The 18,472-nt window shown below is 34.9% G+C and overlaps 1 protein-coding gene across 2 annotated transcripts; it reads right to left on the reverse strand.

Moving 5' to 3' along the window:
* Positions 1–156: 156 nt before the first annotated feature.
* Positions 157–17,927, reverse strand: Isha (Insulator su(Hw) mRNA adaptor). Of its 2 annotated transcripts, XM_085201974.1 has the most exons (23): positions 17,766–17,927; positions 17,405–17,695; positions 16,977–17,121; positions 16,431–16,528; positions 15,333–15,568; positions 14,883–14,964; positions 13,993–14,052; positions 13,271–13,392; positions 12,815–12,931; positions 12,249–12,361; positions 11,464–11,672; positions 10,916–11,107; positions 10,587–10,750; positions 9,759–9,820; positions 8,715–8,786; positions 7,852–7,973; positions 6,954–7,076; positions 6,443–6,744; positions 5,668–5,781; positions 5,174–5,343; positions 3,875–3,955; positions 3,439–3,480; positions 157–3,366 (listed from the first exon to the last, which is right to left on the reverse strand). In XM_085201974.1, the coding sequence occupies exons 1-23, from the start codon at positions 17,799–17,801 to the stop codon at positions 1,964–1,966; spliced, it is 4,356 nt and encodes a 1,451-aa protein (XP_085058100.1). In that variant the 5' UTR covers positions 17,802–17,927; the 3' UTR covers positions 157–1,963. The 2 variants fall into 2 exon arrangements, with proteins under 2 accessions (XP_085058100.1, XP_085058101.1); XM_085201975.1 differs by lacking the exon at positions 3,439–3,480.
* Positions 17,928–18,472: the final 545 nt, after the last annotated feature.

The following is an 18,472-nucleotide window of genomic DNA, read 5'->3' on the forward strand; positions in this document are numbered from 1 at the left end:
ATTTCAGTCAGGAACAGCTAAATGCTGGAACTCAACAAGAAAACAAAGCAACTAGACAATGCGTGCAAATGACCCCGACGAAGAGTTATAATTCTTATTTCGTCAAAATAAACGAAATAAATAACCTGAAAATGTGTCCCCAACAAAAAATCGCGGTGAAATTTTTCACAATATTTTTTTTATTCAAGCACAAGTATGACAAACATTAAGCATGCATTATTTTTATCTGCTTATACATATATGTATAATGAATAATGTGATATCTTCATATTATATTTATTATTAATTTTCTAAGCCCCTATAAAATTATGATATATATAATATAAATATATATTATACATAATATGAACAATTGAAATTATATTTTATATTCAAATGTAAAATATTTATAAACACTCCTATTCTATTTTTTTTTACGATACGACGAATAATTAACGATACATCTATCGGTTTGTTAGTATCTATGAGTTAGCTTTATTAGACGAAATGTCCTAACCTGGCCTACCTTCACCAATTAAGAAGAAAAAGAAAATAAAATATATGTATAGCTCGAATGAAAAATAACCTAAGATATGCCGATTCACGTAGAACATGTACAAAATTTTAAAAAAGGAACGTCTACTAGTGTGTATAATATACAATTTTTGTGACGTCACAACATGGTTCTTGAATCTTCTCGGTTTTGTTCTTCTAGATATTTCCATGTGATTCGGGTGACGCGCTCCGGCGGGGCCTTTGCACACATTGCTAGCGATATTGTATCATCATGTTGGAATGTCAAAATTTATTTAAAATTAAACATTTAAATAAAACATAAGTACATTTAATTTTTATTACCTGTAATTTATGTGTTTGTTACCATTCCAACATAATGGAGTAAATATAAAAATAGACGCGCGCCGAGTACAAAATATGCAATAAATAATTTTAGTACATTTAAAAGATTATGTTGCAAGCACTTTGGAACAATTAAATGTATTTTAAAAGTGACTAAATTAAATAGAAGGTTGTGTTTTCTAATGCATCACATATTATAAAAACAAATTTGATAGGGCACTAGATTATAATTTATTCTTTTTCAAAAAACAAAAAATATAGTAGTATTGTTTATCATTTTTTAAGCTATATATCTTTATTATTATTATTTTCATATACTAAAACTCTTTTAATTATATTTTTCAGACATTTATATATTTTTAATTTCTTTCATCATTAATCATTATATTTTTTACTTATATTTTTAAATATATTCTAAAAAGTGACACAATAAAAGACACAAGTGGCACCTGAGCCATGATCTATATAGTTTGTATGTAACTAATAACAACTAATAACATTCCTATGTTACTTGATGATTCAAAAGTGCTTTTAATGGCCAAATTAAAAAAATATTAAGAAAGAATATGTAAATGATTTTGTACCAAACGCTCGTCAGACCGTACCTGGCCCGGGTCGCTCCACTTGAGCGCCGAGGCGCGTTCCTCTTCTCGGCTCGCCCTCGCCCCCGAACAAACAAAACATCGTAACCAGTAAGGCACTCGTATATTTCAAATATTCATATATCAAATTAATTATCTTTGGCGTGAATCATTTATTTGTATTTTTCTTTATTGCACGTTAGCATAAGTTTGCATTGCTTTGATTTTTTTTTCATTTATGTGTGGGTGAATGTCTTCTGGTCAAAAAAATATTATTTAAACAAAATAACGATTGTATAAAAATAATTTAAAAAAAAATTAATAATAGGAAAATTAATAACAACCAAAGCAACGGCAACCATGCATCTCGTGCGCTTTGAACATAATGTATCTTTATCGCGAGCCCATGTTACGGTAACGGTAACAGTAACGACGGCAGGAGCGGTAACAGTAACGGCGACCGGAGCAGTAACGCGGTTCGCTCGGGTATCGCGTCACCTGAATCACTTCCACTGGAAATATCCACATTTCCACCTTCTTCGGTGTCAAGCCTCCTTTCTTTCATCAACCTCCATATTGTCCGATGGTTCTTCCCTTTGTAGTTCCATTTCTGGTTCCGGCTCGGGTTCCGGCTCCGGTTCCGGTTCCGGCTCTGGTTCCTTTTCTCTTTCCGGTTCTGGTTCTGGTTCCGGTTCCGGTTGCAACTCTAGTTGTGATTTTTCTTGTACTATAGGTTGACTAAATATATCTAAAAGTTTCGTTGTGTCCTCCATTTGTTCCTTATGTGTTTGTATTATTTCCCTTTGTGGCGAGTCGTTCCGGGAAAGCGAAAAGCTCGTGTCTATAGCTTCATTTGTATCATAGAGATCTAATGGCGGCTGATTATTTTGTATCTCTTCAGGTTCAACTGACCTCTCTTCTTCATATATCGCTGCTCGTTCATTAGATTCATTATTGTCATCGCGTTGAGCAACTTGATCATTATCATTAGACTCATCATTATCCAGTGGATCATATTTATCACTATCCGGGGCCTCAGTTTCAGCTTCATTAATTGTACTAGCGCTTTTTTCTTGTATTTGTTCGTCTTGACTAGGATTGTTTCTATCCTCATTATCTACTTGACTTACATTAGATGCATCATTAGCTTTATCTTCGTCTGGTTTTTCTTCATTTGTGCTCTCGTCAGCGGCACCCCATCGTGATTTCCTATCTTTATCCCGTCTTGGGTTCTTTTCCTCTCTGGCGGGTCTATCCCTGGATCGTTCGTCAAAGCGTCGTCTGTCATTTCTATCTCTGTCATTCCTGTCTCTGTCGTTTCTGTCTCTGTCATTTCTGTCTCTGTCATTTCTGAACGTGTCGTGTTCTCTCACTCGTCGGTCCCTTCGTCTATCGTCCCATTCCTTCCGTCTATCCCAATCTCTTTCCCTGTCCGCGTTCCAAGGTCTATCATTGAACTCTCTATCATCGTATCGTCTGTTGCCACGTTCATAATATTCCTGTGGACCATCGTACCTTGGTCCATCGTATGACCTTTCTCCTTCAAAGTTATCGAACTGTCTGGGTCCATCGAATGGCGGTCTTGGACCGTCAAATGGTGGTCTCGGTCCATCGAAAGGTGGCCTTGGTCCATCGAACGGTGGCCTTGGGCCATCAAATGGCGGGCGTGGACCATCAAATGGTGGTAAGGATCCATCGAATGGTGGCCGTGGTCCATCAAACGGTGGTCGTGGTCCATCAAATGGTGGTCGTGGTCCATCGAAAGGCGGTCTCGAACCATCAAACGGCGGACGATTTCCATCGAATGGCATACGATTGAAGGGCGACCTTTCAAACATTGGTGGTCCTTCAAACGGCGGCCTTTCGAAGGGTGGTCGATTAAATGGACCCATTCCATTGAACCGTGGTCCAAACGGTCCTGGTCCAGGCCCTCCCTCCATCCAGGGACCTGAAAATGAATAATTTAATATTTAGCCTAAATAATATTTATGTCATTTTCTGAGGTTAGATTAGATCATACCTCTCATTGGCTGCCGAGCCGGTGGCCCTCTCATTCTCAACTCTGGAAATTGAAATTACTCGTGTATTTTTTCTAATATAGTTTCTATTACTAATTCCAATAAATTATGTATCTATTTATCTATCCAATTTAAATGTGCAGAACACGATAAAAAGAAATTATGAAAAATAATATTGCAAATTACGTATATTTATCAAACGTCACATTTTGTTACTTGTAGAGTGGTGCCGTACACTCCCCAATTACATTAAACTATTTACATGCCAAATTCAACTTTCTACTGTATCGTCGTGTGTTGTCTGTCGGACACACGGCACTGGACGGGTTTTATAATCCAAAATAATTATAAAGTTCTATTGATTTTTTAAATTTATTATACTATTAAAATAAACTAAAAATGAGACAAATATAACAAATACTGTTTACAAAATCTTACCAGCTCTAAAAGCAGCAGGCTGTAGCGCTCGAGGCGGCGGTAGTTGCGTCCAACCGCCATCTTCTGTTGGGCCTTCATTATCTATTTATATAAAATCGAAAGGTCATCAAATCTCAGAAACTACAAATTCTAGGAATCTGAAATTTTGCATAGGAGATATTTATAGGATGTAGGTGCTCGCTGAGACGGGAATTTACAATATTCCATTCCTAAGGGGTTGTTTTTGGGGTTAATAGTTTGTATGAAACTTCATTACTACAAGTGCTAGGAGTAAAATTTTGCATGTCACACGCAAGTGCTAAGAACAGAATTTGCAATATTATTGTCTTGAGGGGATAAAATAGGGGTTGAAAGTTTGTATGGAAAATTTTTAAATCGCCTCCAATTTTAACAAGATTTGAAATTTAGACTCTTAAAAATATTTCATTGAACACATGTTTCATAGTTTTTAGGATTCACCCTCTAAACTGACAAAATGCCGTGAAATTTTGTTTATTTACATTATTAAAACGACAAGTTCAAGAAAGTTTACACGCCTACTGTGAATAAGTTATGTAGGTACCTTATTTTTTTACATAGAAAGTAGATTAGGTGGTGGTGATGGCGGGAGTGCAGTGGTAATGGCGTCGGTGGTATCATATAATATTATCAATAATAAGGTAATATAATATATTACTCCACTGTACCTCAAGGAACGTTTCAAGTTTCTGGGGTCGGACACCCAACACTCCCAAACCCTCCGTTCCCGTAATAACAACTTCCTTGAAATACCTTTGTGCCGCACGACATGCTACGGCGATTCTTTTACGGTGATGACAGTAAAACTTTGGAATGAGCTGCCAGTGAAAGTGAGATGGTCCCAGTCGGTTGGGATATTTAAACGGCGTCTTAATCATCACTATCTCAAACTAAATATCTAAACTGACATTTTTCTTATTCCTATATTTGTACCTATATACATGTGTGGGTGTGTGTAAGTATGTATGTACGTATATAATATAATAACTTATTTCTATTTAATAATATCATATCTATCTAAAATAAAACTATTAATACTTTTTGCACCTTTCTGTCCTTTCAAATGGTTGGTTGTAAGAAATCGCTTTTTGTGATAAGGCCGCTATTGCACTTTTTTATTGTCTTTTTGTACATTTACAGTAACAACATTTTGTTACTCTATTGTTTCTTTGTTTTTAGGGCAATAAAAGTATTATTATTATAATAATCATCACAAAGCCAAATAAGTTAAAAAGTATATAAAATATTTATATAGGTATGACAGATGAATTATATTCATACCTGGCGGTGGATTGGGCGGTGGCGGTATAGTAGGTGGGGGCGCGGCGGTGCCGGCGTCGGTGACGTCGCTTCCGTCTCCCGCTTTCCCGTTCGCCATCTCCCACAGACGCTCTTGTAGGCTTTTTTCCGGCGTTGGATCGTTGCGCGGTGATTTTTCGCGACTCTTGTCACTGGATGATTACGTAAATAGTAACTGTTTTTTATTAGCGTCACGCTGTATCCCGCTCACAGCAGGGTAGGCAGAGCGAAGCTAGTGTTAAGACACTCCGCCGAATTCTGGAGGCACTGCGTGTTCAACGCCACCCTTTGCCTCGACACCAGAGCGAAGAAATTAAAATATAAATTTATAGAAATATTTCGTGTGGGGATCGAACCCATAACCAGTCGCGTTTACAGTCAGACTATGTGCCCCTGCGCCATGACTGGTATCATTTTAATATATTATAATAATTTTACCAAGAATATAAAAATGACTACATAAAACTATTACTCACCGATTATTATTATCCCTATTATTCAACCTATCCCTGTCCCGGTCTCGATCCCGGTCCCTGTCCCGCCTGTCCCGGCCACGGTCTCTGTCCCGGTCGCGTCTGTCGTCTCTTTCCCTAATAGAAAATTAATAAAATAGTTGAAATATAACCAGTACGGTTGACGAGTGAGGGCCGCCCCAAATGATGATTGACTGATTTTAAGATTTATTCGTTTTTTTATTAGCTTCACGCTGTATCTAGCACATAGCAGAATAGACAGATAAATTATTATATTAGGTAATATCAAGATACTTCGTTCCCATTAAGAAACTTCCGTTCCTCACTTTACATCACTATGGAGAAATAATTATATTTAAAACCATGAAGATAAAAGGGGGCTGTCATGGTGCAGCGGCACAACGTCTGACTGTAAAAAGGACGGTTGTGGTTCGATTCTCCCATGGGGAATAAATTATTTATCTTTCCCCACACTTGTAAAAGAACAGAGCGCGAAGTTAAGTTTCGTCACCCAACACACAATGATTCGAAAATTTATCGGAGTCTGGAAAAAGTCTCGGTTCTAGGTTGCCTCATCCTACCCTCATTTTTAAGAAAAAACGTGAAGCTGTATTTGAGTAAGAAAAAGTAGGTCTTGTAAAGCAAGTTAATTGTCACCATTTAGCTACACCTTAAGCTTCTACGAGAAATAATGAATTTACATCTGATAGGAAAGCGAGTCAAAAACTTGCAACAAAAATAATGAACAAACTTAAAAAACAAAACAAATAACACTTACCTATCACACTCACGACGCTCCCTCCTATCCCGATCCCGTCGATCCTTATCCCTGCCATCCCGCGTATCCCTGGCATCCCTATCCCGCCTGTCCCGCGTATCCCGCTCGCGTCTGTCCCGCTCGCGGTGGTCCCGTCTGTCCTTGTCGCGTTCTCGTCGCTCGTCGTGCTTGTCGTCGGGCGGGGGCTGGGTGGTATCGAAGGGAATCGCGGGGGTAGCGTGTGGGACGTCTTGTGGGTTAAACCCTGGCGGTGGTTCTGACGTGTTGAACGTTGGTGGTGGTTTTGAAAGGAGCGCTTGGATCTGTGGTAAAAGAATAAATTGATTATGTAACCATGTTTTAGATAGAAGTATGTAACCATATAGTGCATGTTTGTTTCTACTAGATATTGCTATTCGATGATACCTGTGAAACCAAAAATTATAGCTTGTCTGGCAGATAAGGCTATCCGGGACTTTATCAACTAGTAGCGAAACTGGGCCTTAGCGTTTTAAGGATGATTATTTTATACCTGATCAATGGACATGCTGGCCACGTCGGCGATGGCGGGCGGCGGCAAAGCGGGCGCGGGCGCGTCCTCGTGCTCCTCCGGGTCCAGGTCCATGTTATCGTCCGGCGCCTCGGTGCGCGCCGCCTACATAAATTTGTATTGCAATTAAGTGTCAATTAAATTTCATATTAAATTGTGTTTTCTATTGCAATTGTCAATTAAATTTTACATAAAATTAAATAGCATTTTCATTTAATTTTCATTTGTTTACCTAAACTAAGCCTTTCTTGCTCATATATATTTAACTAAAAACCGGTCCACTACTTATAATGCAATGCTTGTTTCGGAGAATGAATGCTTTATGAATGATGAAGTGTCTTAACACTAGGTTTCCTTCGAGATTCGAGAAAAAAAATAAAATACATCCATCGATCTTTGCAAACTTTCAGATTTATAATATTACTAGTGGACGCGCGCAGCTTCGCTTGCTTATTTGTAGGGGTCATCTTCACCCTTAAAGGTGAATTTTAATAAGCCATGAAACAGGTGTTGAATGAAATGTTTTAAGAATCTGAATTTAAATTTTGATAAGAATAAGTGGTGATTTAAAGATTTTTCCATACAAACTTTTAACTCCTTTTTTGCACCCTTAGGGTCTGAATTTCAAATTTTATAAAAATCGGTGCCATTTTATAAAAAAATCCATACAAATTTTCCACCCCTATTTCATCCCTTTAAGGTTAAAATATTTCAAAATCCCTTCTTAGTGGATGTCAGATTACGAAACTAAACATCTGTCCAAATACCACGTTTCGTGCACGCCCAGCGGTTACGGCTGTGCGTGCGTCTTACTTCAGTCAGTGAGAACATGTCCTTTTATATAATAGATAAGTGACAATTTTATATTTCATAAACTCACAGGCGTGTGCTGTACAGGAGGCAATGCGTGTTGATGTTGATGATGCGGATGAGCGTGCAACGGCAACACTAGCCCACCCACATTAACTCCCATTAGACCTCCTAGAAAACCTCCCACCATACCTAAAACAAACAATAAACAAAACACTCATATAAATTATAAATATATATATGTATATAAAGTATTTGTTACATTAATAAATCAGTGCCATATTTTGAACCATGGTACAGTATCACTGTCTCTTCCAGAAAGTTCTATAGAAAACCTGCAGTACTCTCTTTCAGTGACAGCAAATAACTATAGTCTGTGAATGGTTTGTTATCATCATGTCGTTTTGTATTTGTTAATATTATGTATAAATTTAACAAAAATTTAAAAGTCATTATAATTAAATTATTTTAGAAAATATAGTAAAAAAACACCCCAGTTGCATAGACCTAGATCAAATGATAATTATATTTTTCTTTTTACCGACTGTGACGCAGGGGCACAAGACTGTGATTGTAACCACGACAGGTGTTGACAGTGTGTGGGTTCGATTTCCACTCGAGGAAATGAAATATTAAAAATTTTCATTTCCTGGCTCTGGTAACGAGGCAAAGCGTTGCGTTGAGTTCCGCCCACTCAACGCGCAATGCCTCCAGCATTCGGCTGAAAGTGGGGAACGGAGTGTCAAACTTTTAATTACTTGTAATTAACATTTAATTACTTCCATTTGACAATACATATGAAACTCGGAAAACTCGGACAAGCAAAATTCGGAAGTTATAAAAAAAGTAAATACAGGTTCCCGTTTTCAAATTATTAAAAAACGGGAATTGAAGTCACACAATTAAGTACAAAATGATAAAAACAATATTAACCTGGTTGCGGCGGCATGCCGGGAGGAAAGCCTAATAGACCAGCTTGTTGCAATGCACCTTCACGCGGGAGGCCTTTAAAAACATAAATACATATATTATACTCATACTATTAACTTAAATTTATACTAATATTGCCACACGACTGAGGCCGGTCGTGGCGCAGAGGCAAGTGTGTGACTGTAGACGCGACTGTTTGTGGACTGTGACGGCTCGAGGCAAAGCCCAGCGTTGAGATCCGCCACTTCACACGCAATGCCTCCTAAAATCGGCGGAAAGTGGGGAACAGAGTTTCTTAAATACTAACTTAACAACTAATAAAGAAGAATTTCATTGGTTAAAATCAGAAACTACTGGTTCAATTTGTTTATTGGTAATTGAAAATTAACAATATCTACATCTATATTGAGAAGTAAAGTTTCAGCCAATAAGAATAGTTTTTACAGTCAAGCTAGTGCTACAACAAGCTTACTACAATATCAAATTACTAAGCCTGTTTGTTTTTCTTGGCACCGGCTTAAAATCTTTCTTTATATATTTTTTTAACAAAATCAAAGTATGTTTCGCTTTATATTAAGTAAATTTATTTTATACTTTTCAGTTTATTATTTGAAGTTGGTTTGTTTTCTGTTAAAAATTAATTTATGTATATAGCAATTCAGCATTCTTTAAATGGTATAACTTTTTTATTTATAAAACCATTACAATAAAACATACATTAAGAAATAAATAAAATAGAGATGCATTAGTGAAAAGTGCTATTAAATCGGTCAAGCCGATTTTGAGATTAGCTTAAACAAACGCACAGACAAAAAAAAATATTATTATATTTAAAATGTTTTCTGGTAAGACATAAAGCAGGGTTGCATTCAGTCACTCAACCTGCAAATCTCTATTTCTTGATACAAGTAATAGCAGTTAGTCCACACAATAACAGGCAGCCACTAGTACAGTAAAAATAAAATTAGAAGATTTTATTAGTGTTCCACAATTTACACTTTGTGATACTTTATTTGTTTTTATTAAGAATATTATCTATTAACTCACCAGGCACTGGTGGTCTTATCGGCGGCACCGCAGCTCCTAAGCCCGGTGGCAAAGCCGGCATACTATAATATGTATGAAAATTAATATTAGTTGAGTTAATTTATTATTTAAGTATCATAGGTACAATTTGCTTGAAAAGCTTTTTTTTAGTTTCACGCTGTATCCCACATATTGTAGGCACAGGGAACCTAGCGCTGCCTGATTTTGAATTTTCGAGAAATGTCTCGAGAAAGAAATATTTAAAAAATTTAAATACAATCATTCCACAGCAGTGGGGATCGAACCCAAAACCATCGAGTTTATAGGCAGAGGCGGCCTTTATATATATTGATTTGGTCTAAAGTTTTTCCATATAACGCATTAAGTATAAAACAAAACATATAACGCATTAAGTATAAAACAAAAACTTTATTTGTTCAACAGATTTTACACAGAAATAATTATGCCTGTATTAGGAGACCCCGGTCTTCCAATACAATATCTAAAATATCGTCTTTAATATTATACTCAACAAACATTTTACAAATAAAACAAATGAATTACTTTGTACATATATAAGTTAGGTTGAACATGTATTTATGTGTATATGCTTGCACTTTGCAAGTGTGTGTGTGAGGAGTGCAGAAAGTCAGTATATTTTGAAGTAATGCATTTAAAATATTTAAAAATAATAAGATAAATATAACACACAATACTAGGTTTCACAATATACACTTTTGTACAAAGAGACAAACACGTTGCTATGAGAATGCATATTTCACGCGTAAATGGCCCCTCTTGAAATTAGTAATATACATAAATTTACTAATTAAACATCAATTTCCTTACCCCGGTGGCGGCATTCGTACAGGAACAGTTGGCATAGCAGGCATTGCTGGTAACGCTGGCATAGCGGGCATCGCCGGTAACGGCAACGATGTAGGCGGCATCGGTAACGCGCCAGCCATTGTTGGTAACATTGGTAGTCCCTCGCTCATTGTTTTTGGTATTATCTATGATGGAATGATAAATGATTATTGGTAAATATTACTTTACTAGCAACCCTTCGCCTGCTAGAAAGTAATTAAGATGGGAAATAAACAATTGTGTAGTATATGTACATAAACAAGTTTATTAGAAACAATAAAGTTTTAAGCTAAAAAAGCATTTATTCTTACCCGTGGCGGCAACCACGGAGGCAATGTCTCCTCATCCACGGCGCCACCATCCTCTAAAGCATCTAATGACAAAGCACCGAGGAGCCACCTTGCGTGCAACGCGGCCCACGGCAAATATGCAACACCTAGTTCTGCTTCCCAGTAGTCTTTCCATTCGCGTCCCTTTACACCTTTACCGGCTGCCCACGCCACCTGGTAAAAATATTTATTTTTGCTTTAAAAGATATAAGGATTTTTGCATTAAGTTAAAAAAACAGCTTTACGCTTTTTCTGCACTGCAGAGCAGACGGAGGGAATCCATTTTTTTTCTTTTTTTTTTATAGAATTGTACCATTAACCAGGTTAAAATCACATGATTTTGACCTCTCTGATCATGATTTTGTTTTTATTCTCTTTGCGTCAGAGTCTAATTATTAAGGGAAGCTATAGGCTATATTATTACATCATAATAATTGTACTAATGTATCACAAATGTATCATGATGAAGGCGTAACCGCAGGTAAAAGCTAGTACAAAATAAAGATTTAAAAACACTGTCACACACTAACTGTAATTTCTTTAGAGTGCAGCTTGTGTTTGTTCAGCTTAGCTCTGGCCTTGGCAGCGTCCCGTCGTCTCTCCATCACCACGAAGGCGCAACCACGAGGCGCCACCACATCTATGCTGACTACACCACCGTGAGCTCCAAAGAGATCTGATAGTTCCTCTTGAGTTGCTAGCTTGGAAAGATGGCCCACCCAGAGTGTTGTACTGCATACTTAAATTTAAAAAAAGAAAACATTAAATTAGAGCTTTAGTTAGAAAAAATAATCAGCCTGCTGTTATAACCGTCGATTAACTCATAGTGAATGCCCGTATGTTAGAAACGCAGTGTTGATTTTCACATTGTAGGAATTTTTAAAAAATTATATTAATCATTCTTTTGTAATATTTTGTATAATTTACTATATATATAAAATTGAAGGCTCTGTCTGTGATTTCAAAATTCTGTCTGGCGGTCTTTCTGTTTTAGGGGCAATCTCCGGATCATCTGAATTCTGAACTGATTCTTATGGGACTAACATTGATAGATGGAGAGGGTTCTGGAGGCTATTTTTCCTCAAAGAATTATCGCAAGATCAGAATTTACGTTTTTTAATTTATTTTTATTTTAATTTAATAGAATACCAAAAGAAGACTTAAGTAATTAAAATAATAAATATTTTTTTTCTTAAAAACACTTCAATATTCGTATAGTTCAAGCGGACTCGTATATATCTCAACATAAAATTTCATATTAATATCATGTATTAAAAAAAACAAAACTTGCTGTATGTAAAAATAATAAACATACCACTAAGATTTTCTTTTTTCATAGGTGGCAATCCTTTCTTCTCCCTTTCCCTCTGCTTCTCCTTTTCAACTTCCCTTTCTTTGTAATTCTTTTCCCGGTCTCTATCTCGATCTCTGCAAAATAAATTGATATAATTTAAGTAAATTATAAATATAGTTATATTGTTGTACTCTGTAGTGTATTGTAATTATGTACAATTCGGTATATTTTCAGGGAAAAGGAAATAATTTTAATATACCGATTCTCCGGTGTTTGTGTTGGTGTTGGTACCCCTGCGCCACGTGTTTCAGTAGCTAAATCTGTTTGCACTATTCTGACAAAGGTCTCCAACTATTTCCATTCTTTTCTGACCACGACTATTCTAGGGACCATAACAGTCTTGCAATTGCTTTTATTTCGTCCTCTCCTCTTTTATCTTCCGCTAAGGCTTAGACTGTTGTATATTTTACGATGAATAATTATATGTTTATAATTAACACAGTACTTACAAAAGTGCATAGTGACAAGAGAAACCTAATGTAAAAAACATTATAAGCAGTTATATTCTCCTTCTCTGCCTCTCTCACCTGTCTCTGTCCCTGTCCCGCCGTCTCCTTGGCGAGCGCGAGCGTGACCGCGAGCGTCGCCTCCTGCGAGGGGACTTAGATCTAGAGCGATGTCTACGTGATTTTGGTGATGGACTCCTGCAATGTAGAGGCCTATTTATTAGCATGCATTCACACAGACAGACAACACATGAACTAACAAAGTTGAAATTTGGCGTGAAGGTAAACGAGAGCACTAAGATCCAATGGGAATGGGATTTTTCCGGGTCTTTAAAATCGACACAACGACTGTGCTTTTCATTCTATTTCAAAACATTATATAATTGGCAAAACTTAACATTGCATTTTGTCTATAAAAGTGGGGAAATAAAAACAATTTATTGCCCCAAGTGGGGATCAAACCCACAACAATCAGATACTGTCCCATTGCGCCACAATGGCCTTGAATAAATAATTACTTAATAAATAAATATTTACCTAGAATCATTAGCGTCAGGTATTTCTATAACTTGGGGACCCGTCTCCACAAACTCTATGTCGGACTCATTTGCTATATCATCTTTGGGTTCATTTTGTTTTGGTTGTTCTGATTGAGAGCTCTGAAATAAACAATACAAACAACATCAATAAAAAATAGATTAAGCATAATAGTATTTACATCATGTTTAAAAAAATTCACTGTTAAAGATAAACAATAGCTATTTAGCTATTAGAAAGGACAAACACAATTGTTAGGAACTATTCAATACTTAACAAGCTACCCAGACGCGGCCGCTTAGACTTATTGTTATAGTAAAGCCAAATAATAAGTAGTTTTCGCGGGAAAGTGGAAAAAAATATTTTTGATTTGTAACATAATTTTTATATTTTTTTAGTTAGACTGATTTTAATATTAAAGTATTATGAAAATTGCTAACCTATTTTCTATTGTATGAACTATAAACCTTTTTCTTTGTCACAGACATCGCTTTCACAGTCAATGTTTCACTGTGTTCCTTAACTATCCAGTAGGATATTCATATTTAATTCAAATTCAAAACAATCTTTATACAATTTTAGAATTTAATATAAAAATAATAATAGCTAAAAATCATGATGTTTCAAAATATCATAATTCCTCACATTTATATCTTTTAAATATTCTTGGACAGAGTAATAAACATTATTTTTACAGTTACTATTATTAATTGAAAACTTACTAAAAATGGTTGATTCTGATTTTGCTGCAACTGCATGTCAGACATCATTGGCATCAAATTCTGTAATTTTAGTTATTTATTCCATTAGTTTAGTTCAATTTATACTACTCATGTTTTCATTATCAAAGTTACTTATTGTTTATAGATAGATAGATAAAATTATTTATTGCATACACAAACAATAACTGTAGAGATATAACTTATCATGCAAAGGCAACTATTATTAGTGATCTCTTACAGGTAATCTTGGGCGTAAACATTTACAAAAAAAATAATAATATAGGAACTGTGTAGTGCATAAAAAGTTTGTTAATAATTACAATAATTACGAGACAGAAAATAAATATACAACATTATAAATGTGATATAGTTTACATATAATACAGATATAAATATATATATACAGAAAACTAAACATTTATATTTACTAATATATATACATATATGTTATATATATACAAATACGTGCAGATACTTTTACATAAAAAAAAGAATTAAAAAAACATGCATACTAATTATTTATTCGCATCACGTATCTTGCATATACTAGAGTACGCTAGGGGACACAAGATTAAGGGACTTTGTCCCTCACGCACGGTCCAATTTCGAGACATTGCGAGCGAGTGTGATCGAACGTTAATACGATCCTCGCATTTTTAGTCGGACCATATACTTTATATGATTTTAAATTTAAATTAAGACAGAATTTTTTCAAAATAGCAAAATTAAATTACTAGGTTTTGATAAATTTGCAGTTTGTAATAAATTATCGCCACAAATGCGATTTTCACTAATAGTCTGTCTATTAGTATATATAAAATGATAAATGTTGTAGAAAACCATTTTTGAATACGCCAAAACGAGAAATAACATAATAATAATAAACTTACAGGTATTTGCATTCCAGTCATAAGCTGCATTTGTGCTTGCAAACTTTGCAACTGTCTCATAATCTCAGGGTTTGTTAATATGCTGAAAACACAACTAAATATAAATTTAAGTCCTATAATAAGTATTTATCAAATATAAACACACACGACACACACATCACTTTAAAAATTATCAATCCCATGGGAAAAATAAGAAAGTGGCTGACTGTAAATACCATGGTTGTAAATGGTATATAAATTTGGTTACATTTAAACTATTTTCACCAGATTACTTTGATGTATGGGTCAGTTTTGAACTTTAAATTAAAAAATCAGCTTCACGTGAGTTCCGCCACTCAACACGCAACGCACGAAAAATTCGGCGGAAAATAGGTGATGGAGTGTCTTAACTCTGCGTTCTTTGCTATACGCGGGATAGAGCGTGAAGCTAAAAAAACTAAAACAAATTACCTGCCGAGTGCATCAGTAGGATTATGAGTATTATGACTGCCATGAGATGTATGTGTACTGTGTGTGCTATGTGTATTATGGCTACTATGTGTACTGTGTGTGTTATGAGCATTATGTGTACTATGAGAATTGTGGGAAGGTTCTGGAGCTTGTTCATCTTCACTCTCATATTCAAAGTCATTGAGTAGCTTGCGGTTGAATTTAGCTGGTTGAGGGCCGTTGGAGTCATCTTGGAACTGAAATGTTTAGATAAATAATGTTATTGGCCATTTTTTCTTATATTATATTTAAAAGAAAATTTTATAAATTTTATGAAACAAAACAATGATGGTGATGTAGTAAATGTGATAGTTGTGGGTGCAATCCTTACTCAGGGTAATGAATTCTTATTCCACCACTTGGGTAAGAAAAAGTGTATTGTTGAGTTTTGTCTATCAACACACAATGTCTCTAATTAGGGCAAAAAGTGGAGAATTCTCTCGGCTCTGCTGTATATAAGATAGAGTATTAGCTGAGAAAAAATAAAAACACTTCACAAAGTTGGAATTGAACCCATATTATTTGTATAAAGTCAGAAAATTTTCTATTATACCATAATGTTGCCAAACTAAAATTTTTATATATGTAGAAAATAAAATTAATATTTTTCACAACTTGTTAAAAACGCTTCGTTATTTTCATCAAATTGAGGCTAGTATTGGCGCAGAGGCACAAGTGTGCAACTGTAAACGGGGCACACAAATCTGACCCACAACCATGTGGGTTGGATTGCCACTTAAGTAAATGAAATATTTAATATTTTCATTGTCTCACTCTGGTAACGTTGCAAAATGCGCCATTGAATTCCACCACTCAACTCACAATGCAAACAGAATTCAGCAGAAAGTAGGGAATGTAAGTCTTAATAGGAATGCAATATCTTAACACTAGGTTCCCAGGTTTCCTCTGCCTACCCTGTGTGTAGCAGCATGTGTGTAGCAGCATGAAGCTAAAAGAACTTTAAATAATTCTATAACAATTAAATTATATTGTACAATTGTTTCTTTTAAATTAGTAATTTTATGTTATACAAATAAAATTATTTCAAAAACAACTTACTGCATCACCCATTGGTGAAGATGTATGAGGACTATCTTGTCGAGGCATTGGTGACATTTTGCTATCTGAAGTATTATGAGTAATATTAAGGCTGCTGCCTGAAAATTAGAGCATTTATTTTTATTATTTTAATGCATTTTTTTTACCATACTTTAAACATTTTTTAAATGGACTCACTAATCTAGTTAAAAAATTATAAACAAAAACTGTATTTAATAATAAAATTCAAAGTTCATGCCTCTTGGACAGTTTCCAAAAGGTGCATAATTAAGTCCTGATAATTTTCGAATTTTGATTTAAGTTTTTCTAAATACCACTTTAAAAGTGCTAAATAAATAATCTCTTATATTCAAACTAGAAACCCACTCATGGTTTTGTCTATTTGAATAATTAAACCATATAGCCTTTCTCATTAGATGGACTATACAAATATTAATAATTTTTCAATTGACAACAGTAGTTCCTAACATTAGAGTGTTGAACCAAACAAAATCTTTCACTTTATATATTTTTTTATTTTTTCTAAAGCAATAAACAAATACCAACCATTGGCAGTATTATTTTGTTGTTGCTGCATTATTTCTTGATGCAAAGGATGATTTGGATCTGCCATATCTAATAAAGGCTGAATAACTTCTGGGCTGAACACATTATTCTTTTGCCACAAATTTAAAACTCTTATTATGTTACGCTGAAATTTAATAAGGAATTATTTTATTATTTATTTTGCGAGCTGATATGAACATGTATATTAATTAATACAGAAATTTTGACAGTAAAATTACTTTTAGTTATTAAATTAGGACATTCGTTTTTCCATACCTCATAAGTTTATTGACTTTGAATAGCAGATCACAGAGAATACACAGTAAGTGCCTATGTTTTATCTCACCACCTACTTATTATCTCTTTCAATTGAATGTTAAACATAGTATTGATAGCAATATATAACCTAAGTGATTTTTATATAATACCTTATCATCATCAGGGCATCTGAAGAGATTGGCAAACGTCTGTTGCATATTTTTAGCAAACCTTGGCGCGAAGACATCCTTATCTTGTCCGAATTGGTGCCGCGATTGCCTCACGATCGAGTCTATCACATATAAGCCTGGAACTTTATATTCAGGTTTGCACTTTTGTATAAACTTTTCAACGCTATGTACTACATGTTTGTAGAACTTTATTGCCTTTATAGCACCCCTTGTGATAGCACTCATCTTCGCCTTCGATATCGGAGGCTTGTTTTCGTACAACCCGGATAACTGAAAGTAAAAGATTTGTAAGAGCGATGCCACGGTTAACTAAACCACTATACAATTTACGCGCTATTACCTCCGCGTTGAACGCTTTTACTTCTGGCATATCCATTTTTGTTATTAATCTCACTATAATTTAAATATTTATGGAATTCCGCTACTTAATATTATTATTTGCGTAAAGGAAATCATCTTCGAGAGCAGATCAACATGCTCAGAATTACAAAATGGCGTGCCTAGACGAATGTTGCCATATATATTTTTTAATTATACTGATTACAAAATAAGACACAAGTAAAGTAATAAGTAAAAAGTAAAAAATATATTGTAAAAAAATCAGTTAAAATTAACATATTAAATAAATATTAAAGTATTTGTAAGTCACTATATTAATATGATAGTTAAAATACGAGTACATTGGCTGAGATCCTAAAGCCCCCTGACCTACCTAATTTTAGCAAGGCTGAAATTTTGACGATTATTAGTCTAATGTGTAGTTAAGACTATGCGTACTTACTAACTTAAAAGTGGGGCCCTTTCACAGGTAGCGCCAAATTAAGGTACACACTCTTCTACATCGAAGTAGAAACGCTCGTATTTAAATATTTTTAAGAATAATTTATTCTTAAGAATAATGTAGAAGATGTATATTTATTATCACCAGACCCTTTAAGTGGGCATTTGCTCCTGCCAGATGCCCTAAAGGTTGTTTAAAATTGAGGCAATTTGCTTATACGCACCCAAAACAATCCGATGGATCATCCTTCCAGAAAGAGATGTACA

This window comes from Heliconius melpomene, chromosome 18 (assembly GCF_056956725.1).
Source record: "Heliconius melpomene rosina isolate 202511_hmr_F chromosome 18, ASM5695672v1, whole genome shotgun sequence".
Classification (NCBI taxonomy): domain Eukaryota; kingdom Metazoa; phylum Arthropoda; class Insecta; order Lepidoptera; family Nymphalidae; genus Heliconius; species Heliconius melpomene.